This window comes from Cimex lectularius, unplaced genomic scaffold (genome assembly GCF_000648675.2).
Source record: "Cimex lectularius strain Harlan isolate CLEC.00 unplaced genomic scaffold, Clec_2.1 scaffold338, whole genome shotgun sequence".
Taxonomy (NCBI): domain Eukaryota; kingdom Metazoa; phylum Arthropoda; class Insecta; order Hemiptera; family Cimicidae; genus Cimex; species Cimex lectularius.
Window position 1 is genome coordinate 8,064 of NW_019392974.1, and position 24,652 is coordinate 32,715.

Sequence of the window (24,652 nt, forward strand, 5' to 3'; positions counted from 1 at the left end):
AACACAGTATAGAAATTCGACTTTACACCAAACCAACTGGAAGTCTTTTAAATACTGAACTGGAAATTTGACAAATCGAGTCAAAAATCAGCCTGCTGTTTGCAACCTCGGTGTAAACACGAGTTGGTACTCGATTATTCGTGTGAACGCAGCCCGATCCTAAATGATAGCGGTTTAGCACTAGTCGGCTTTGCGAATGGGGTCCGCCGTCCCTCGCTGATTCATGTCAAACGGCTTTACGGCCGTAGCCGTCACCGAAGCCCCACAGATTTCCATACCAACGACCCGTTTCGAATCTAGCCCATTTACGACGGCCACGTTTTTCTTTAATTCCCGTCCATTATTTTTTATAAATGATCTATAATAAAACAGATCAAGTCAAACACGCAGACGAATGTTTGTATTTGGTCTGGATTTTAGATCTCTCGTCCCTCCCCGTCTTAGAATCACATTATGCAAATTAGAATTAGGATTTATGAGCATTTACGACTTTTGTACGTGTGCACGGCCGCCTCCATGTGAGGACGGACTATTATCGCCCATCTATTAAAAAAAAACCACCAGGTTGATCATTCTGCACAATTTATACCACAGAAAGAGAGAGAGGGCAAAAGGAGAGAAAGGTAGGATTTTAAATACTCTTACCTATTAAATTTTCAAGTATATCGATATACCAGAATATTCAGCAAGCAGAACCGGACCTTCAAACACACACCGTTAAAAAAACGCTCCGATAACATTTTAAGTCTCTCCAGACGCAAGCACTCTATTTTTTTATATGTAAGTTAAAACGGATACTATCAAGTATTAATGGAGTTGCTTCATTATTTTACTCAATTCATCACAAGAAATCAGGTAATGAAATGGATGTACAAATTGAATCAACAGCTCAATAATTACGCAGGGAAGAACAGCCGGTGCAACAAATTAATTATTTAATTCTCGCAATTTCTAAATCCACGATGGTCATTACGCATTTGAATAATGAATCGATTTTAGCTGTAATTGTCATAATAAATCTTTTGTTAAATCATCAGGGGGTTAACTAGAAGCCCGAACACGGGGAAACTTCTCGCCCCCCAAATTGCCCCGATGAAGTCCTTTAGGTTCTGAATCCACGAGAAAAAATTAATTCTCTGCTGTTTAATCGTTTCTGATCATTTCGGCCTGTCGTATACGTATCTGCTTCTCATCATCGTCAGAGGAGCATTAGTCACGAATGACTATTTACAAATACAAGTTTATCGTTCGACGTACAACAAGAGGAAATTACACAATCTAAACTGTTTTGTTCATATTCGGTATTTGACCGTCTCTAACCATATCCAACAATCCTACCCAACCACACTATTAACTGCCATCATCCCTTACCAGCTAAGAATGTCCACTGCCATCAGTGACTGCCATTAGCAAGCATTCCAACAGCTCTCTATCCGTTTCTAAGTAGCACGGACAGTCATAAGCTATCCCAACCCATCTCTAGCAATTACTCATTGTCCCTAACAATCATTCTTTATCATCAGCCATGTAGAAACAGCCTTTAACTGTCACCAACTATCTCTAATTACTAACTGTCAACCACTTTCTCTAACTACCACTGACTGCCACTAACTTTTATCAACTATTTAAACCATTCCCACCATTTATCACTAGCTCTAACTACTACTAATTTTCAGCAATAAACTCTGACTGTCGCTGACAGCCACTATCACCAACCATCTGTAACTATTTTTATCCATCTCTACCTACCACTGACTGCCACTTTCACCCACTATTTGTAACTATTTTTAACCATATCTAACTACCACTTACTGCCATTAACTGTTATCGACTATCTCAGCCATTCTAACCATTTATCAGTACCTCTAACTACCACTAATTTTCAGAAATAAATTCTGCCTACCATTGACTGCCACTATCATCAACCATCTGTAACTATTCAGAACATTCAATAACGACCACTGTCTACCACTTACTGCCACATACTCTTATCAACTATCTCAGTCATTCCCACCATCTATCACTAGCTCTAACTACCACTAATTTTCAGCAATAAACTCTGACTGTCACTGACAGCCACTATCACCAACCATCTGTAACTATCCATAACCGTCTCTAACTACCAGTGAATACTACTATCAAGCAATGACTACCGCTGACAGACACTAACTATACCCAAACATCTGTAAATGTTCTTAACCAATTCTAATTACTACTGACTGCCACAAAATGCCAACCACCTGTCCAACACTATCATTGAGTGCCACTAACTGCTATCAGCCTCTCCCACCATTTATCACTATCCCTAACTGCCACTAATTTTCAGCAATAAACTCTAACTACCATTGACGGCCACTATTACCAACTATTCATAACCATCTCTAACTACCACTGACTACCACTAACTGTCAGCAATCAACTCTGACTACCACTTACTGCCACTATCACCAAACATCTGTAAATGTTCTTAACCACCTCTAACTACTACTGAATGCCAAAAAATGTCAACACCTGATCTAACTACCACCGACTACCACTAACTATCCCCGACCATCTCTAACCACTCTTAACCATCTCTAATTATGACTGTCTGCTATTAACTGTCACCAACCATCTCTAACTACCATTGACTGCTCTATTACCAAGCATCTACAACTATCCTTGACCATCTTTAACTACTACTAACTCTCAGAAATCAACTCTAATTACCACTATCACCTAACATCTGTAATATTCTTAACCACCTCTAACTACTACTGACTGCCATAAAATATCAACCACCTGATCTAATTACCACTGACTGGCATCAACTACCTCTAACCATTCGTGGCTATTTCTTACTGTTTGCAATCCACCCACTAATTTTACAATCTACCAACCATGCAAAGCCATCTCCAACTTTCTCTAACCATCTTTAACCTTTCTTAATAATTACTATGCGTCTTCAACTAATCTTAAATATTTTTATTTTGTCTGAAATGGGAAACAAAGCTTAAGAAAGAGAAACAATTTTAAGCCATTCCTGCCAGCCAAATTTTGGTATCTGGGGAGCAGTCGACCCTAACCATTGCTAACCCAGCCTTTACTCACAATCCTTAAATGCCGTTAGCCATCATCAACTGTTTACATGTCAACCATTCATGACCGACCACTGAATATCGAATTCTAACAGATCAGGCGTAACAGGATGACAAGAGACGACTGAAAAAAATTTAAATATTTAATGTATTCATTTGATCGAAAAGATACAGTATATGTACATTTAACGAATTTAATCAGTCTTTCCAATTGGTTGTAATTTATTCATTGATTGTTGCTGATGCTGTGAAACTCGATTTAACGCTGAAATTCACACGGGCGGATCGGTTACGCTTTTCATAACTGGTACCTTTAATTAACAGGCCAAGCTAGCCAACAGGGCATTGTATCAATAGACATGTTATCTGTTTGTCCGACGGCCCGTACAATTTTTAATCTAGACCGACGTCTAATCTGACAACGGATTGCCTCTCGAACGCCCCCCCCCCGAACGATTTTTCGTCAAATATTTACCCGAGTGAAACAGAGTGAGGCTGGCTATGAAGGATGAGATTTACCGAGGCTTAGATATGGAATATTTAACCCGTTATCTCTGTTTGCGGTTAATCTTCCCCTTTTGAGAAGGGAGGGCTGGCTAGGAAAAAAAATACCGGTGCGATCCCGACGCGACCGTCCAATAAAACTTAACGGCCCATTAAATCCGGCCTTTGGACGCTAATCGGAGACACACTGACACGTCCACGCAATGTACACATCTCTCTTCCGTCTGAATTGTAAACTATCGTCTGTCATGTAAACACCGGCCGCAGGGGGAAAGGAGAACAGTAATAACTGACACAAAACATACTGGACGGCAGACATGCAAACACAAACGGACAGATGTACACACTGTCATCAAACAAAAACAAATTTCCCCTTGACAATTGTCTCAATCGATCCTCCAATGCACAACTATGCTGACAATAGAGAAAAACATAGCGTAAGTTTAAATAAAAGGAAATTACAAACATCACAATACAGATGATAAATTAAAAAAATCATCTGCCAGTAAATTACATATAAGAAACAGAAACAAATAATATAAACGCAAGCACAGACGAAAATGTTTGTGACATTTAGTGGTAGTCTGTAGTAGTTAAAGATGGTCAAGAATAGTTACAGACGGTTGATGATAGATAGTGGCAGTCAGTAGTAGTGAAAAATACAAATATTTGTGAGATTTTTGCTTGAGGTACGCGGGATGATGAACACGTAGTTAGGTCATTTAGTTTCCCAGATGGAATAAAAGAAAGACCCGGTTGGTTGGTGTACTCCAGGTGGTATGGGCACGAGTGGTTTGCTCAATTAGACATCAAGTTGGTTGTGATATTGGAGGATAAGTTGCGATGGTTAATTTTTGTTAGAGATGGCTAGAACTTAAAGATGACAATGGGCAAGGTCCTTACTCAACTCAAAATATGATAGTTTTCACATTGATGGTCAGAGATTGCTAATAGTGAAAGATTAGGTTGGGCAAAGATGGAAGTTTATTTGCATTAAGGAATAGTGGGAATGGTTATGAATGTAGTAGAATGGCAGGTTAAGAGTGAGGAAGGAAGGTTACTTACCAGAAATAACGATGGCTTTGGTAAGAATAGTTAGTAGTTAAAAGTGAGTTTGAGGTGGCTAATTAGATGACTTTAGATAAACTATTAGATTAGAAACAGTGGCAGTAAGCAGTAGTTAGATGGTTAAGAATGATTAAAGAGGGTTGCTGACACAAGTGGCAATCAGTAGCAATTAGAGGTGATTGGTGATAGTTAGTGACAGCCAGTGCTAGTCAGAGTTGGTGGTTGACAGTTAGTGATAGTTAGAGGTACTAAGATATAGATAGGAATGATTAGAGAAGGTTCTTGACAATGGTAGTTAGTGACTGTGAGAGATGGTTGGTGATATTAGTGGCAGTCAGTGGTAGTCAGAGTTGGTTGCTGACATGTAGTGGTAGTTACAGTAACTAGGAATGCTTAGAAATGGTTGGTGTCAGTGGCAGTCACTGGTAGTTAGAGATGGTTGGTGATAGTTAGTGGCAGTCAGTGCTAGTCAAAGTTTGTTACTGATCGTTAGTAGTAGTTAGAAGTAGTAAGAAATAGCTAAGAATGGTTAGAGATGGTTGGTAGCAGTGCTAGTTAGAGATGGTTGGTGACAGTGGCGGTCAATGGTAGTCAGAGTTGGTTGTTGACAGTTAGTGATAGTACGAGGTAGTAAGGAATAGATAGGACTGGTTATAGAAGGTTCGTGGCAGTGGTAGTTAGAGACAGTCAGAGATGGTTGGTGGTATTAACAGTCAGTGCTAGTCAGAGTTGGTTGCTGACAGTTAGTCGTAGTTAGAATAACAAGGAATGCTTAGAGACGGTTGGTGATAGTGGCAGTCAGTACTAGTCGGAGATGGTTGCTGACGTTAGTGGTAGTTAAAAGAAATAATAAATAACTAAAAATGGTTGGTGGCAGTGTTAGTTAGGGATAGTTAGAGATGGTTGGTGATATTTAGTGGCAGTCAGTGCTAGACCGAGTGGGTTGCGGACAGTTAATGACAATTAGAAATAGGTAGGAATGATTAGAGATGGTTAGTGGCAGTGGCAGTCAGTGATAGAGATGGTGATGAGACTGTTAAGAAATGGTTGGAAATAGTTTGGAATCGTTGCAGATTCTTTAGAATTGTAAGACATAGTTGGTTAAAATTTGTGTCACTTAGGGTTGGTTATATACGTAGATTATTGCTAGATGAAATCTATGGAAATAAAAAAAATGGTCGGGAGCGTTTTAGATGTTGTAAATGATAATATTCGAAGGTGTCCAGTAGGTGGTACCTCAAGAACAATAAATATCAACGGAACATGACACTCTCACTTAAGAGACAGTGTAAACTGTTGATTTCCAATATTTTTTCCTGGAGCTGGGGCCGTTTACATCTCACGATGTGTCCTCGGAACCCGAGAGACATTTATAATGATATCGGGAACGGGCGATTTCAATCGAATCCCAGCGTGGGCTCAAAGGAACAGGTATTTCACTCCTTTCACATATGTGACAAACTCCTCGTGACTTTCACGGCTGTCCGTTTTTTTTCCTTCCTCTCTCTCGATCGGCGCCTTCTTTCCGCCGCATTTCCATAAAGTCCCGCAGTACAACCTACTTAGAAACGAGCCGATGTTTTCATTAGGACGGTACACGGATGCAAATGACACGGCGTACCAGTCCAGCTGGCCGGCGTTATTGGAATTTTTAATCAAGCCCAACAGCGCTTGCTCACTTGTCATTGCTAGCATCACACAAGATTAAAATATGCACAAAACTAGGATTATATTTTAAAAGGTTTTATATTTGTTTAAAGTCTCACTTTTGAAAAAAATTCCAGTCCCTGGTTAGCTGTTGAATAGAAAAATCCAAAGAATTCAACAGGGCAGTTCATAAAAACCACCATAAGAACCAACAATACTGACGTACCTTCCTGGACAACAATTCCAGATCATCGCAAAACATTGGCTCTATCATCGCTGATTTGCTTTATTTAATAATAGATTTATCATCCATTTGCAATACATCTTAAATACGTTGTTTCATGTCAATCGTTTATTTGTGAACATCAAGCAGACCAAACATATTCTCACTTATCATTAATTTAAACTATCATGGTATATAGTGAATTAATTTGCCTACCCATCATCATCCTTCACTATTAACAATCTGATACCATCCTTACCGAAACCATCGTCACATCTGAGTATCATTGTCCATTCTCATCCTTAACATCTAGCAATTCAACAATATTCATAGCCATTCCCACTAATCCTTGTTGAAAACTATCGTGGTATACGTCATAAACGTTCTGAACCTATAGCTATGTCAATGGGGTCTACCTCCATCTAACCACCTATATATTTCATAGTAGTCGAAGTAACCATCTTTCCATACATATTTTTACCTACCTCTATCTTTCATCCAAGCTATGTTGGAACCTACAGTTTGGAGAGTAACCATCTATCTATACACATCTACAACCACTTCTTTCATCCTATCTATGTTGGAGCATACTATTTTGAGAAGTGACCATCTACCTATACACATTTTTAACCACCTCTATCTTTCATCCAAGCAATGACCTATTGTTTGGGGGTAACATCTATCTATACTTATCTATAACCACTTCATTTATCCTAGCTATGTTGGAGCCTACTATTTTGGGAAGTAACCATCTATCCATACATATCTTTATCCACTTCTTTCCCCAAGCTGTGTTGGAATCTTTTATTTGGAGGGTAACCGTCTCTAAATATCCATACATCCCTTTAACCACCTCTATCTTTCATCCAAGCTATGTTGGAGCGTACATTTTGGAGAGTAACCATTTATCTAAATGTATCTTTAACCACTTCTCTTTTATCCAAGCTATGCTAGAGCCTACTAAAAAAAGTATCCATCTCTAGCCAACCTTGCGCTTTCTTAACCATCACGAAATATCTCTAACCTAACCCGTCGACTATGGCCCTAACTCAGAGTAACGTGACGTACGGAATATACTAATTTGGCGAGTATGCACTCGTTACGTATCCTTAACAATCACGAAATGGTAAAATTAGCTAAAATTATCATGACACCTGGTGAGTAATCATGACTAAACATAGCTAACAAACTATCTAAATTTTTACCATCTCAATTAATATCAACCAATTGTAATATATCTCAGGTGTTCCTTTCATGGAATGGCATTGAATATAAACTACAACTTTACGCTTAATCGATCTCCTCAGATATCCTTCGTTCTTTGATTGATGTCAACTGCGCCTAATACTTTCCGTACAAGGGTGCTTACACTCGTGCGTAGGGGATGACTGGACTGATTCCAGCCGCGGACCCCCAGGTGTGAACCTCTCCCGACGGGACGCCATGCAAGGCCCGGAGGAAAAAGAATGGCGTAAATCACCCGTTAGTGGCAATCGCGCCATGAGGCCTTATTATGTTAAATTACGGTTTACAAGGCTGCCCACGCCTTTCTGACGTCTCAATTTGTCCTCAGTCCTAACCATCCGGTAAGGTGTTAAACCCACTTTACACTCATGACCTGTCGGTTTCATATAACGAGTGCGTATGCATATGCATGTATGAATCGCTTAAAAGGGATCCAAACGAAATGAACGTTTTTATCTGAGCCTGTGAGTGTGTTGAGTCAGTCACGATTGGATCCGAATCCACACATGTCGGCAAGTTGATAAAATAAAAATTCCACAGCTCGGGGACAAATTGCCCGCGTCTCGAGGAATCAAAGTTTAACGCCGGATTCCAAGATAATCCCAACTTAGATGAGTTGGTAAATATCCCCTTAGGCAATGGAGTGTATCTAAGTTTTGTGATGTTATTAGCCGTCGGTGTGGGATCGCATTGAGGATTCGCCCCCCCCCCCGCCACCACGGTACACAATTCATCCCCGGCCCGCACACCTTGGCCCCATCCTCCTTGCTAACGACCCTCGATATCGACGGGGATGGTAAATTGTTTATTAAACTACAACCGCCCCGAGGGCTTGCGGGCTAAAGTAAGCTTTGATGATAGGCGGTTGAAAGGTTTGATCCCTTTGCGAACCGGCTCCTATTTAATGCGTCTAATGACATCAACTCAAGCCCTGCTGATTTCCAAGAGTTCGCCCTTTCTTAGAAAACGCGAAACATTTAATACGTTTAATGTGCAAACCTTTCGAGAAGGTTCAAACATCTTTGAACAAATAAAATGCTATTTGGAAAAAGAAAGAATACACTTTGAAAATATTGTATTAGTAACTGAAACAAAAAGTTGGTCCTCCGGGCCGGATCACGTATACTCATAAATAGTGGTTTAAATTTATACGTATTAAAACTTTACCCTATCCTAAACTTTTTAAGCATATCTGCCTATTTCAAACTCAAACTACCCCCTCTTACTATCACTATTCACCTTCAAGCATCATCCATCCTTGATAATTCTAAGCCAACACATACCTGGTGAGTTACCATCTTATCTTCCAGGCAAGCTACGATGGACCTTATTACAGATTTAGTGAATAACCATCGCTAAACATTCATACATATGTTGAACCACCTCTATTTTTTCATCCAAGCTATGTTGGAGCGTACTATTTGAAGAGTAACCATCTCTAAACATCCATACATATCAGTAACAACCTCTAACTTTTATCCAAGCTATGCTGGAGCCTACTATTTTGAGAAATAACCATATATCCATACATATTTTTAACCACCTCTATCTTTCATCCAAGCTATGTGGAGCCTACTGTTTGGAAAGTAACCGTCTATCCATACACATTTTTAACAACTTCTATCTTTCAACCAAGCTATGTTGGAGCATACTATTTTGAGAAGTAACCATATATCCATAATATCCTTAACTACCTCTAACTTTCATCCAAGCTATTTTGGAGCGTACTATTAGAGTGTAACCGTCTCTAAATATCCAACCATAAGCCAACTTGTCCTGATATCTGGTGAGAAATGATTTCTACTCGTCCCTAACCATTCCCACATATCCTCAGCCATTTGTAACAATGCTTAAACATCTGTACCCATCTCTTACTACCACTATTTGCTTTAACCATCACCAACTACTCTAACCTAAGCCAACTTATCTTATCTGGTGATTAACTATCTCTAACCATCATTAACCATTACCAAGCCATTCACGACCAACACTAACCCAAACTATCATGACATCTCGTTGGTCCCTACCTAACCTGAACAATTACTAACCATAGCCAAACACACATCTAGATTTTAGCTATCCCGATGAAGAATCACTACTTGTAATATCTCTCAGGTGTTTCTTTTGTTTAATACCATTGATCATAAACTAGAAAAACTGTTTATTCTCGCGCCTAGGGATGACGGCCGATTCCAGACGCGGATCCCCATGAGTGAGGCTCCCCCGAAGGACGCCGTCGTTTGTCTGAGAAAAATACGATTTAGTCCTCCGGGCCGGGTCAAGCATACTCAACTAAATCTGTTTTTTCCTTTCATAATTTATAACAAAAAATATTTTGTCGTTTAAAACAAGTTTTATAATTTTTTTTCTGTTTTTCTTTTTTGTTTTTTCTTTGCCCTTTTAAGTCGACACCGACGATGCCCAGGGTGTGAAAAAGCGTTCGATGTTCTGCAGGTCCCTGTTAAGCCAGTCCCTGTAGACTTTGTGCTTCCCAAAGCCCTCTTCGACGGCCGAAGTCAACTTTTCGGCGAGTTTGACGCTGAACCTGAAGATCGCCTCGTCTTTTTTGTCTTTCAGCCTGTAGCAAGTCGCTTTAGCCACCAGGCCCGAAAGCACGTTCATGTTCGCCTGAAATCATTATTATTTTTTATTTACTTTTTATGTTGAGGTTAATGAAGTCCTTTCTTACTGAATATTTAGTCTCCAAAGTTTTCCAGTTTGTTTCTAACCAGTCCCAAACTAATTTAGTACCAAATTCATTGTCCAGGAGTATTTCGAGGTACCTCAACAAGCTATAAGGACGCTTTTCGTCCTTAAAAAGAAATATTTAACCCTTATATTTATATTTTTAATATAATTTAAATGTACCTCGCTTAAAAACTCGATGAGCTTTTTAACAATGGTGACGTCTTGAAAGCCGGAGAGCCCTTCGATTATCTTGTCCCTCATGGATTCAAGTTCGGAATCTTTATAAAGCTGAAAGAAAAGAAAATTGAGAAATGAGGAAGTTGTGTTTTTTAAAAATGCCGTACATCCAGCAGCTGGTTGTATTCCTTTTCTCCCCCGATTCTTGCACAACCGTAAAAAACAGGAACAAGGAGGTCATCCTCGATTTCTTCATTTTTCAAGAGGAGGCCCAAAAAACGTTTCTTGGCTTCGATGAGGGCGTCGCTGTCTTCGAAACGGCAGTAGAGCTTCAGGACGACCGGCCTCAACATAGTCTCCAGGAGATCTTTCAAAATTCGAAGGGTAGAAAAAACAGAAACAAACAAAAAACCAAAAGGAGAAATGGAAGTTACGTTCTTTCTTCTTCGGGTACCAGCCGAGGTTATTGTAAATCTTCTTGAATACTGTGAGGCCGTACTCTCGGAACCCGGCCTCGGCCTTCGTCTGGGGTATGATGATGAATAGGTCCTCGAAGAACTTGATGATTATCCACCAGACCGCGGCCTCCTCGTCGCCAAGCTGTGATATGAAGCTGAGGAGTGTGCTCGTCTTTTCGCGTCCTGAAAGCACCTATAAATTACAATTAATATCAAAAACCACTCTACCCGCTAGACAATAAACAGCCCGGTATACAAATTTTTTAAAATCATGAAAAAAGTAAAAGCTTTTGTAGAAAATATTAGAACGGTTATCTCAGATCAACTAGGTTTGCCCAATCTCGCAGGTTTCAGAGTTTCGCCACTTTAAAGTGGGTTTCTGTGGAATGGTTTAAGATATTTAAGAATGGTTAGAGATGGTTATGCACCAGATTCCATGATAGATTGATTTAGAGAAAGCTATAGACCTTTACCTTTTTGCAGGCAAAGCAAAAGTTAGATAGTTACTCTGGGAAAATGGTAGGCTTAGAAATAGTCCTGGTTAGGTAGTTTGTGGTTAGAGATTTTTCATACCATATATGATGATAAGGTGATAGTGATAGTTAGAAATGGTTTTAAGTGGCTAGAAAAAAATTAGGGGTGTTTAAGGGTTGGATGGCTAGGGATTGGTAAATCAAAAGATATCATGATAGTTTAGGTTAAAAAAGGTAGGGACGGTTAGTGATGGTTACTTCTTAGACATCGTTATAGGTTGGGTTATAAAAGGTTGATGATGGTTAAAGATAAATTCAGATGGTAAAAGACCGTAGACCCCCACGAAGTTTGAATTTTGGATTAGTTGAGATGTTTGAAAATGTTTAGGACTAGATAAACACCGGATGTCACCACCATGGTTAGGGTACGCTGGGATGGTTAGACATGGAAAAAGATAGGTTGCGATGGTTGGTTTTCGTTTAAGGTAGTTAGTGTTCAAGGGTGAAGATGTGTAGGTTTAGGACAAGTTCGGTATGTTGTAAAACGTTCCCACAGTATAAACAGACACCTAAGCAAAGCACAACAGGTTAAATTTAAGTAGGCACGGTTAGAGATGGTTACCTACCAGATATAAAGACGGATTGAGGTTAGAGATGATTAAAGATGTTTAAGTATGCCTATGGACCTAGCTTGGGTAAATGATGGTTAGGTATTCGTGGTTGGTGATGATTTAAGGTGAATACATATATAATTGTAAGAGATAGGTAAACCCAAGCAGTTTAAATTAAGTAAGCAAAGCACAACAGGTTAAATTTAGATAAATAATAGGTAAAATATAGTTACAGATGGTTACCTAGTAGATATTTTGAAGGATTGAGGTTAGAGATGGCTAAAGATGTTTAAGTATGCCTATGGATAGCTATGGAACATATATGATGATAGGATGGGGTAGTGTTGGCTAAGGACGTTTAAATATGCGTGTGGGTGTCTACTCACCTGTACTATGATTTTAGCATGGGGTAGTGATGGTTAAGTATATCTAAGGATGGTTAGAGATCGTTAAGGAAGTTTAAGGGTTGGTAGGAATGACTAGAGGTGGATACTCACCAAATATCATGGCAGCGTGGGTTAATGATGGTTAGGTATGCGAGGTTGGTGATGATTTAAGGTCAACGTAGATAATAAGAGATAGGTAGACCCCACGCAGTTAAAATTGGGTAGAGATATTTTAAAATATTTAGAAATGGTGAATGTTATGGTAGGATGGTTAAACATTGAGGTTAGAGATGGTTAAGGATGTTTAAATATGCCAATGAATGTCTACTCAATGGATATTACGAGGATATTAAGGGGTGGTAACGGTATACCCAAGTATAGTTAGACATGGTTAAGGGTGTTTAAGGATTGGTAGGAAATGGATGCCAGGATGGACCAGTGAGGATATAAGGATGACGTGAGATAACCAAATTAATCACCTTGCAAACCTCGATAAAACATCACAGTATTAATTATTTGAGTAATATATAAACAAAAACATACAAAAGCCCTCATATCAGCAATGATTCCGACCCTGTCTTCAGGTGACATGACCTTCTGCAAGAAATCACTTATGAATTCTTGTAAAACCAATTTTGGATATAAAACCTTAAAAGAAGAATTAAGTTACTTTTTGTTGTGTTTAACTTTAAAAAGGATTTTTTAATATGGAATTGAGAGAAACTTACCCTGTAAAAGCCGGTAGACTTGAAATTCAGCTTGACCCAGCCAGAATTTCCAGTGTTAGTCAGGCGTACCCTCAAAACACGCTGGCTCATTATCGTCTGAAAGCACATCTTATCTGGCATCTTTGCTCGTACGAATGTCACAGGTATGTCCCAGGTTTTCAGATTACCTGTGACAGTTTTTTCGCATTAACAAATTTGGTTGTATTTTTTTGTTGAAGGTATAGTTCAACCTGGTTCTGTTACAATTTGATGAAACGGCTCTTGTTCCAACTCGATGATTTTATTGAGCCCTTCGTTGACGACCGATTTAACAGTGATCAGCGGATAGTTCTCGCTGTCGATCCAAAAGTTCATAATGTCAACGAGATGCATCTTTGAATAGACGTCTAACGATGTCCAAAGCTGTTCTTCGGATGCACTCGAGAATTTGTACTTTTGCACGTAGAATTTTATCCCTTGTTTGAAGTTCTATAAATATTAACAGGATAAACTCACAAACAAAAGGCAATTTGTCACATCACAATTACATCTTCGCCCATGTAATTGTCGATCATGTAGAATAAAGATGAGATCTTGTCACGAGAGTGGCATTCATCTTCGTTCTTCTGTCTCAGGTAGCAGGTCATGGCGTCTTCTTTGACCTCAAGGCCAAACCAAAACACCGGGTTCAACTCCGGCTGTGCTATGTTGCAGAGTTTGATGCCGATGTAATCCGCGCAGCCTTTCAGAAGCGCATGCCCTTCCAGTTTGCTCTGAAAGAAAACATCTGCAACAATTTTCAAATGATAATTTTTGACGGTTTAAATTAAAAAAAACAATACCACGGTGATGAGATTGCCGATCCACTGACGAGCTACGGCTTGGGACAGAGCTTGCAGAAGGGCCTTCTTTCCGCGTAGGCTCTGGAGGGACCGGACAAGTGCCAGCCTAGAAGGTAGCATCAGAAGACCCCAGCCTTCCATGAAATCTGCAAAACAAGATTCAAAATATTTAAAAAAATACAATCGTTAATTCGTTAATACACACCGTAGTTGAGCTCATCGATTATGACTGCATCAAGCTTCGGCAACGGATACTGTAGGTCGAAGAAATCGCTAAAGTACTGGATGAACCTCATCAGCCAGTCCAGCGTCGACCTGCCCAACTCTGATTTCAAAGGTTCTGTGTACACTCTGATGTTCACTTTGTTGTAATAGCCTTCGATGAAGTTATAATCTCCTGAGCAGATTGAAATCTGATCGACTGACATCGGTGACGAAGGGAGAAACTTGATAGTCGAAGTGCTATCGCACTCTTCGCTCAAGTCAACCGGCTAAAATTTATTGTCACAAGTAGGCAAAATTGCAAAACGAATAATTATTGTTATTGAGTTTTGATCTGTTCGTTTAAGAAGTTAGAAGCATCAGTTGAATTCTTGTCCTTTGAGTCATGTATGTGGGTTCGTTTGTCAATGTATATCACAAAATATGGACTAGATTAAATAAGGGAGAAATACTATTGCATTTTTAAGCGCTTATTTGTCCACCGGTTGAACCACTGTCAAAGGACATGGGTTTGCAGGTTTATGGTTGAGATAACAGATCTCAGTGAGCAAAGAATGGTTGTAAGATAGATTCAGAAAGGTTAGATATGTCTGTGGCGTATATTGTGAAGATGATGGGTCCTAAGATATTCCCGATAGCAGGTGATAAAGTGTAACCCCTCATGATTTGGAAGTGTCTGTTATTTAAGTAGATTTTATGATTGAACAGGTCCATTGTGAAGCACCATTTACTAGGTTAGAGTTTAGGTTAAAATGAAGATCTCTTAAAGTTCCAATTCTCTGTGGCATACCAGGCAGGCTTGCTTCACTTCTAGGCATACACTGGAGCAACACTTTAAGTGTGATATTGATGATGTCTGCTTGATGGCACTGCTGAATAGTGACATCATCAGAACTCTGATGCCAGGGATTGTGGGAATGAAATTATACGCTTATGCAGTTGTTTTTTAGGATGGAATAAGGATGGAATAGTGATGGTTAGAAATGGTAATATATGTGTTTTAAGGTTGGTAGGTATGGTTAGAGAAAAATTAAGGGTATTTAAGGGTTGAATGGCTAGGGCTTGGTAAATCAAAAGATATCATGATAGTTTAGGTTAAAAAAGGTAGTGACGGTTACTTCTTAGACATCGTTATAGGTTGGGTTATAAAAGGTTAATGATGGTTAAAGGTAAATTCAGATGGTAAGAGATCGTAGACCCCCACGAAGTTTGAGTTTTGGATTAGTTGAGATGTTTGAAAATGTTTAGGACTAGATAAACACCGGATGTCACCACCATGGTTAGGGTACGCTGGGATGGTTAAACGTGGAAAAAGAAAGGTTGAGATGGTTGGTTTTCGTTTAAGGTGGTTAGTGCTCAAGAATGAAGATGTGTAGGTTTAGGACAAGTTCGGTATGCTGTAAAACGTTCTCACAGTATAAGCAGCATCTAAACAAAGCACAACAGGTTAAATTTAAGTAGGCACAGTTAGAGATGGTTACCTACCAGATATAAAGACAGATTTAGGTTAGATATGGTTAAAGATGTTTAAGTATGTCTATGGGCCTAGCTTGGGTAAATGGCTAGATGGTTAGATATGCATGGTTGGTAATGATTAGGTATGCATGGTTGGTGATGATTTCAGGTGAATACAGATATAATTGTAAGAGATGGGTAAACCCCACGCAATTTAAATTAGGTAAGCAAAGCACAACAGGTTAAATTTAGATAAATAATAGGTAAAATATAGTTACACATGATCACCTAGTAGATAGTTTGACAGATTGAGGTTAGAGATGGTTAAAGATGTTTAAGTATGCCTGTGGATAGCTATGGAACATATATGATGATAGGATGGGCTAGTGTTGGTTAAGGACGTTTAAATATGCCTATGGGTGTCTACTCATCAGTATTATTATTTTAGTATGGGGTAGTGATGTTTAAGTATATCCAAGATTGGTTAGAGATCATTAAGGAAGTTTAAGGGTTGGTAGGAATGGCTAGAGGTGGATACTCACCAAATATCATGGCAGCGAGGGTTAATGATGGTTAGGTATGCGAGGTTGGTGATGATTTAAGGTCAACATAGATAATAAGAGATAGGATAGGGTAGTGTTGGTTAAGGATGTATCAATATGCCTATGGATGTCTACTCATCAGATATGCAGTTGTTTTTTAGGATTTTGATTTACAATAGGCTATAAATCAATTGTAATGTAGGATTATGGTTTTTTACGCTTTGTTTATCAAAAAAAAAATATTTCATAATTCTCTAGTGTTATATTATGGTCCAGTTATAATTTTGTCTTGTGTATCACAGTTTTAATGACAGGTAAATTGTATTAAATAAACTTTACCGTATTGGAAAGTACAGTCCTGAGTGGACAAGTGATTGATATTTCGAAAGTTGACTTGATCGAAGGATTGTCCCAACAGGGGAATATGTTCCGGGCGGAGAGCGGTTTTCTGCACGTCGCCACGCCTCCTCCGCTAGTAGGAATTGAAATTTGTTTAAAGGAAAATGGTCATTTATTTTATTAAGGACTTACCACTGCCTATAAAGGCCGATCAAGGTTTTGTTGACCGTCCCAGAGTAGTTGATGGTCAGGACTGCCCATCCGAACTTGAGCAGTGTGCCGAACTCGAGGAAAATAAGCTCTTTGTCAGGTAACGTCGTTATGACCGGGGGTTTAATCAGTGCATTCGACACCCTCAAATTGGCTTTGATTACCTTGAGGTTCTTCGCGGACATGATCATCAACTTTGTGTCTTTCATTATCTAAAAAATGTTCGAATAAAATTGAAATTTTAGGTGTTTTCCCCTTGCCTTCTGGCCATTTTTGTATTTTTTCAAACAAAATATTCGTAGATTTTTTTCCTATTTATTAAAATGTTAAAGAAAATGGGTCTGACTCACATCCAAATGGATTACAACAGTCCCGTCGAACTTCTCGTTCTCGTCGAGCTTGAGAAATATCGAGTAGCTCCTCGGCACTACCGGAAGGCTGTGGCGTTTCAAAGCCATCACTGTTTTTTAATGGTCAAAACTGACAAAAATTTTGTTTATACCTGGGTTCAACTTTGAAATTTAACTCAAACAAGAAAGAGAAATTTGTTATTGTATAAAATACATCTCATATGATCTTTCAAAAAAAAAAAATTGGGGGAATTCTTTTTGTTTAAAAAATTCTCTATACAGTTTTTTTCCAATATTAAACATTTTTAATCAAAAATGTTAATCAAATAAATAAATTTATTCTTCAATTATTGTCTCAGCATTCTCGCCAGTTTTTCATCGAAGCAGAATTAAAGCTTACCGTGAAAAAAAATTATATTTTCCAAAAAAAAACCTTTCAATTTCAACAAAAATGATCATTTAATTCTAAAGATCATTAATGCTAAAAATTATAGTCAATTCTAAATAGACAATATAAAAGCATTAAGAAACACCATTACTCGGTGAAATATAAATAAACATGTTCGATAAAAGGATAATAAAAAAATTTAAAAAATTGTTTAAAGTAAATATATAAAATTTTATTTACAATAAAACTTAACACTTAGTTTCAAGCAACAATCACATGGGTGCTTTAGTTTCCAACTCTTTTTTCAGTCGTACCGGCGGTACGAATTTCTTGAAGAGGTGCACGAGCAGGAGGCCGGTGTTTTCTACAGAGATGGTGTCGCTTTCTTTACCCGCCAGGAATACAGAGACAAGGACGTTTTTATCTTTGTCTTCACCCTCTTTCACTAACTTAAGCAGCTTCCCGATGAGGTGGTCCGCCTGCAAGGTATAATTTTAGAGATACAATTGGCCGATGGACCTTTCCGTTCGTTTCTAATCATTGACAGGTCTGATCCAATGAGTAATATATAAAACATAAAAGTGATGAACGTCAAAGAATCAACATTTTCATCAAAATCTAACCTCAATTATTGACATATTCATAGCCATCATGTTATCAACAGAGCAGTCCAGTACGATCAGAAATGATTTAATAGAAAGATAATCATCATGGATTTTGTTTTTATTTACCTTTGTGTGCGTTTTGACGATTACGTGCATTAATGTCACCCCTTTAAATTCCAAGTTGCGGCCGTGTTTGACAACCGCTTTGTTCGTTGGCAGAGCTTTGACTTTAACCGGACACTTTGGCGTGCCGAGCGTCATTTGTGGCGGTATGAACCGCGAGTAGTTGTCGACTTCATTCTTCTTTCCGATGATGAAAACTAGAATTTTTAAAAAAATTTATTTTTGTTTAATCTGGTTTTAAAATAGAGTAAGTACCTGATTTTTCATTCCTGGTGAGGTGGTGCAGGATCAATGACATATATATAGACTCGAATTGCGCCATTTGTTTGTTCGACTTGCCAACAGTCGACTCGATCGTCACTTTTTTAAAGTCGAGTTCGTTTCTCTTGTCGATTTTGTATTCTTCCATTTTTTTCTTTTCTTCTTCTCTCGCTATGTTAAATTGATGAGCCGCTAGCAACATTTCCTTCGGAACAACACCTTCTATAAGCGCGTTTCCCCAACCGATGCCTTGAGTTTAAAAACAAAACCAAAACGTATTATTTTAAACTGATCACTATGAACAATATACTGGGTCTATGTGTTGTTTTGTTCGATCAAACAGAAACTTACTGTGTTCCAGTTTCACTTTGACAAGTTGTAAAGAGGCTAAGGCATCTTCGGTCGGGTCGTGTCCGCTCTGGTCACACTGGATTTTCTTGCCGAGAAACTGTGCAGCCAGGACCCTGAGTTTCGATTTCATACGGCTATTCCCGGTCAAGTTGAATATCAAGGACGTGTCGATAATGTACGGGTGCATCATCTAAAGATTTTTTTTTTTAATTTGAAAATCGCATGTCAACAAATTAAGAATCGCCCGGCGTACCTGAACGGCGTGAAGGTCGCTGCCCAAAGAGTGGCCTACGAGGATGACATCGGGCGGGAGGATCTCTTTTATCTTCTGCTGTACGTCTTCCAACCTCGTCCAGACATTGTCCAACATACCAGGCCATATGCCGGAAAACTGCGTAAGATAATTTGTAATAGTGTTGTATGGTTTGACCAAGGTATGGTAAACGACCTGAAATTTCATTTTTTTATTTTACAGTTTGTCAGTCTAACCTCGCCATTTTCATTTTTGGTCTAGTTATATTTTAATAATTTAGCATTAAGTTTATAGATTTATACCTTGCCGCTTTCATCGACAATGGAAATACTGGTCAGCTCGCTGCCTTTTGTCGTCATGCACATCTCACAGTCCATCGCCCATATCGGAGAGCTGTCCGACACTTCATAATAAACATCTTTCGTATAAACATAATGCTCATACCTTAAAAAAAGAAAAAAAATCCAGTTATAAGTTTGTAAAAATAAATTAAAACATATTGACTATTTTTAAATCAGACTGTCAATCATTCTCATTATGAGCAAAGCTTATCGATTACGAGAGTAAGACAAGCCTCAAGCTGGAATCAAATATCCGTTCCTTTTGAATTCATCATGTTTAAACCTAAAAATAATAATAATTTGTATTGTATATTTACTGTTTTTTCAATGTTCCTGACATGGGCAAGGGGTAGTTTTCTTCGATCATCTGCCAAGGGGTCATAATTAGATCAGTCCTTGGAAACGTATCGGCCGAAGGCGGCATCGACGGCTTTTCTTCTTTTCGATCGAGACAATTTGCAAAATCTTTGATCGGGTACATCGTACGAACCACCTTAGACAGGATCTGCGATAGGGATGCTTCTTTCAAAGAGCCGTATCCTAAAGGGTCGGAAAGAAAATAAACATTTAATTTATATTAAAAGTTTTTTTTAAGGAGAAATATCAACAAGCGTACGTTTTGTATATTTATGGACTTGTGATTTTGTTAAAGGGAACGTCGCCATCTCCTCGATAAGACTGCCGCCGTAGCTCAACGGGCTGATAATTTCCAGTTTGTGTTCGAAAGAGGACGCGTTGACCCAGTCAACCTTGTTGTTCGTATAATCATTTAACGACACGCCTTCGATTATTAAAAAAATCGTCTTGTTTAAATTATTCGACCTGTCCAATTTGATCCACCTGTAATTTTTTTATTTATAGTTAAATTTAAATAACTAGGATTAATCGTGAATGATGGCAAACCTTGGGATGTTCCCTGTTGTGTGGTGTTGGAGCTGAGAATATATGAGGAAATGTTGAACATCGCTGAGAAATAACGGCCTCCTCGACGATAACGGATTTTCAATGGAAGACTGCATGCCGTATTCGTTTAACCTCAAATTAGGACGATTCTAAACAAATAAATTTACTGTATGTCGGTCTGTCTTAGTATAAGCTAGAAATGTTAATATAAGTGTTGGAGAGGGGGTTGCTCGATTTTCTCACACAACCACCCCTCCGGTTCAACAATACCAGTCACTGGCGCTGGAGAAAAGGAGAGAAGGGAAGCTGTAAAGGAAATATAGACGGTACAAATGTAAATATTAAGAAAGCCTTTGAATTTATTAAAGAAAAGCTCCTTGGAAGAAAAAAAAGAAAAAAAGGAAAAAACAGAAACTGAATGCTGAAACTTTCCCTGTACAATATATAAAAAAAATTAATTCTTATTCTATAACATGCAAACAAAATATATGTACCTGCAAGTTAAATTCAAATTAAAAAACAATGATTAATTTTATAAAATAAATCGATCATATTCGAACATGATAAGATCGTGGCCTGAGCCTGCGACGGCCCTTTGATACTCAGGGCCACTACCCAAGGTTAAAAAACAATAACACATAGAAAGACTTTCTCCAATGAAAAAAATATATATTAAAAGTAAATTACGAATCCTTTCTTCTTTTACTTCTAAGATTTTCTTAATTATAATGAGAGAAAAAAAGAAAAGGAGAAAAGAAGGTTTGAAATTACCAGGGAAGAAAACAAAAAGTAAAAGTAAAGACAGCTACGGTGTTAACAATAAATTAAAAATAGTTGTACAGAATTTCAGACATGTTTCTTATGGGGCCGTAAATCTGAAGGGTCGCCCACCCAAAAGGGAGTAAAGAAATGTTTTCAAAACCCTTGTCACAAGTCTTGGAGAGTTTATCAAGCTGAGCGTCACCATAAATTTGGGGTTGCGCCCTAGTGGGCTTTGTACACTCTTTGCCAGATTTTCCATCGAAAAGAGAACAGGGAGATGCATAATGGAAAGTACAGAGAATTACGAGTTGTTGCATGATTGACCCTTGTAAGATGGGAGTTGACCATATGGCCCAATAGTTTTCGCTTTTCCTTGGATTTGAAAAACAAAGTCAACGGGAGGAAAAGTTGAGGACCAGTCAGACAGCTAGGCAGAGGGTGAGCAAAGACATCCGGCACACGTATTGTCAAGTATTTCAAAAATAGTGGGCAGGAGAATGGACTAGGTGAGAGCACAGTCTACTGTAGGACTCAGTCAAGCAGCCACATTCAGTAGGGGACTCAGCCAGCCAGAGCCAGGACAGACCTAGCCATTGCGACAGATAGAATCGACTGTCAAGGACCCAGGAAGTTGCGGGAGACGCTGAAGAATGTGGCGAGTGCAGTTTGGGGCAAATCCTCTTGTAAATAAGCACATCCCCAGAGTACGCACTTCCAAGTGTATTATTGATTAAATACATTTCATAATTGTTTGTTTAAGCATAAAAGCAAAGTAAAAAATGTATCTATCCAAGATATAAAAAGACTTAAGCCTTTTTCAGACGAGGCGGCTAGTTGATTCAACTAGTTGAATGGACGGGGATGTCAAGGAGTGTAGCCCAGGCAGCAAATGATGAAAAGGCGCCCCTTCACACGCAGTCAACTCATCTGCTCAACTCAAGACAACTCAACTGCGCAGTCAACTCAAGACACTGCTCGGCATTCGTCCTTCACATGTCGCCTAGTTGAGTCAACTGAGTTCACCATGAAAGCAGTTCATTGAAGAAATTCGTATTAGGCCCATGATATGAGAGATGAGGTTTGGGGAGTAAAGCGACAAAATTTCAAAAAATGAAGCTTGGGCGGAAGTAGCACAACAGTATTTGTGAGAAAGTGCACGTTTCCCAATTTTATAACAACAGATAAACCCACGCTTTTTTTTTAACTGGGTTTCCTCCTTTTTTTTGCTTTTCTTTTTGCAGAAGAGCGAGAACAAGAAGGGCTCCTGCTTCCCTGAGTTCTAACATCGTACTGACCTCCCGTTGGGAAGAAATGTTTATTCCACAAGTTTCCTAGTGTGAAACCAGAAAAGAAAGTCTTCACACAGTAGTGAACTAGTCGAGAGTCACCCGGGCAACAGTGAATCAACCAAACCGCATCGACTGATAGAGGCCTTAAAACTTACAAATTTCATTGCGCACCTCTCACGGTAGAGTTTTTTCAGTTCGGCCAGTTCCATATCACTCATATCCTTACTCTGAAAATAAAATCGATATAATAAAAACTGTAAAAGATACAAAAAGTGCCGATTGGGCTAAACAATGTTTACGGTCGTATTATTCGTCGTTTTAACGACTTTTTGCGTTTCCTCCTTGGCCGGCTGCGGATGCTCTTCGGCGTTCGGCCTTCCTCCATCCTTCTTCAGCGCCCAGCCGTGCTTGAACGTCTCACGTTTCTGCCCAATTGGTCATGCTTGTCAAATACAGTCGTATGTACGAGTACTGAATACACTTACGAGCCTGTCGCCATCGTTCAACTCCGACATAGTCATGAGTGCGGCAAGCTTTCGACGCTTGTTCTCCCTCCTATCCAACTTCGTAAATTTTCTTTTTCTGCCCATTTTCAGTCAAACACTACCCTGAAAACAATTAAAAAAACAAAATATAACAAATTCCACCAACCAAAAAAAAAAGATAAAACTAACAAAATTTGAATTAATTTGAAATAACTAATTATTAATCATTTCTACTCCTAAACGTTCTTAAAGAAAACATCCTTAATTAACTAATTATTTCTACCCTGCGACAGCCACGTGTTACGCTCTTAATAAACAACTTTCTAACTGGAAGGTTTCAACAAGGTTTCTTTAATTATTATCACCTCACTTTCATTTTATAATATTAATTATTAATAAATCTACAAGATAGACTTGAAAATTAAATTAATTTAATTAACCGATTTTTTATTTACAATAAAATAATCTATATTTCATGTATAAATGGTTTAAATCATAGTAGACTATCAGGTACGTCATGAACATCCATATTCTTGAATTCATTAATTTATTATTTTTAGATTTAAAAAAAACAGTTACAAATAAATAACTCCTCAAATAATTTTGAGTTTCATAATGTTTATAAAAAAATTAATATAGAATTTTTAAAAATTCACTAAACTTTTAACAATATAAAATTATGTTCTATTATTCTATCAATATTCTATATATGTTATGATACAAAGGCATGTACATTTTTAATTTTAAAAAATTAGATTAATTTATTAAATGAAAAATTACAAAGATCAACAGTTGGAGGTAAAGTGTTAACACTGTCTATTAGTCTAGGTATGCTGGAGTATTTATTTTAACTGGAATAGCCTGATATTTTAGACAAAGTAACTGTCTTGTGTCACAAAGGTATGCAAAAGTTAAGAAAGGACGAATCAATATGATTATATGTTGGTTTGTAGACGAAGAAGATATCAAAATGAAGTCTAAGGTCGAAGTTTCAAGTCCAGTGACATTGAAAGAGGCGCAAGAAACTTCTCCGGGCATTTCTAACAAATCGGTTGTCTCACGGATGCCAAATGACACATCCACAACCAAGAATCTGACGCACAATCAGATCACATGAAAGAAATCAAACTCAACAACACTGTGATAGAAATCAAAAATGAAGTCAAATATCTGGGCATCATACTAGATAAAACATTAACATTTAAGGAACACATCAGCTCCATTATCACAAAGGCGACACGAGCTTTGATGGTGTGCAGAAGAATAGCAGGGAGAAACTGGGGATGTAGGCCAGAAACCCTGTTATGGATGTACTCCATAATAGTAAGACCTTTACTTACATACGGAGCTATAGCCTGGGCTGATAAAGTGGAACAATTAACCAAAAGGAAAGAACTCACAAAAATACAGAGACTTGCATGCATCTGCATAACGGGAGCAATGAGAACATGTCCTACAATCAGCATGGAAAAGAAATTTGGACTAATCCCCCTACATCACATGGTAGAAAGGACAGCACAGAAAACCATAATCAACTTTATCAGAGAGAAACCTCCAACAGGAATAAAACTGAAATGGAGAGACAGAAACAAACTGTGGAAAAACCATCCATCACTCATGGCTCCAAGAGATGACATGAACAGGAGGTTTGAATTTAACCAAAAATT

The 24,652-nt window shown here is 38.4% G+C and overlaps 2 protein-coding genes across 3 annotated transcripts; both read right to left on the minus strand.

Annotated features, from left to right (window-relative positions):
• Window positions 1–10,155: 10,155 nt before the first annotated feature.
• On the minus strand, window positions 10,156–17,443 carry LOC106666024 (aminopeptidase M1-D-like). Its single transcript, XM_014392894.2, has 14 exons — window positions 17,225–17,443; window positions 16,857–17,086; window positions 16,665–16,797; window positions 14,312–14,597; window positions 14,107–14,252; window positions 13,813–14,037; window positions 13,516–13,753; window positions 13,286–13,452; window positions 13,101–13,205; window positions 11,064–11,280; window positions 10,797–10,996; window positions 10,633–10,740; window positions 10,454–10,576; window positions 10,156–10,392 (listed from the first exon to the last, which is right to left on the minus strand). Exons 1-14 carry the CDS (start codon window positions 17,330–17,332, stop codon window positions 10,165–10,167), a joined length of 2,514 nt encoding a protein of 837 aa, XP_014248380.1. The 5' UTR covers window positions 17,333–17,443; the 3' UTR covers window positions 10,156–10,164.
• Window positions 17,444–17,822: 379 nt separating this feature from the next.
• On the minus strand, window positions 17,823–23,327 carry LOC106666014 (uncharacterized exonuclease C637.09). 2 transcript variants are annotated; one of them, XM_014392881.2, is made up of 13 exons: window positions 23,269–23,327; window positions 22,986–23,108; window positions 22,800–22,925; window positions 22,656–22,727; window positions 20,450–20,598; window positions 20,163–20,386; window positions 19,864–20,086; window positions 19,508–19,649; window positions 19,206–19,400; window positions 18,953–19,142; window positions 18,596–18,850; window positions 18,344–18,537; window positions 17,823–18,091 (listed from the first exon to the last, which is right to left on the minus strand). In XM_014392881.2, the coding sequence occupies exons 2-13, from the start codon at window positions 23,088–23,090 to the stop codon at window positions 17,885–17,887; spliced, it is 2,082 nt and encodes a 693-aa protein (XP_014248367.1). In that variant the 5' UTR covers window positions 23,091–23,108; window positions 23,269–23,327; the 3' UTR covers window positions 17,823–17,884. The 2 variants fall into 2 exon arrangements, with proteins under 2 accessions (XP_014248367.1, XP_014248366.1); XM_014392880.2 differs by having other exon boundaries at window positions 23,175–23,311.
• Between the last annotated feature and the right edge of the window lie 1,325 nt (window positions 23,328–24,652).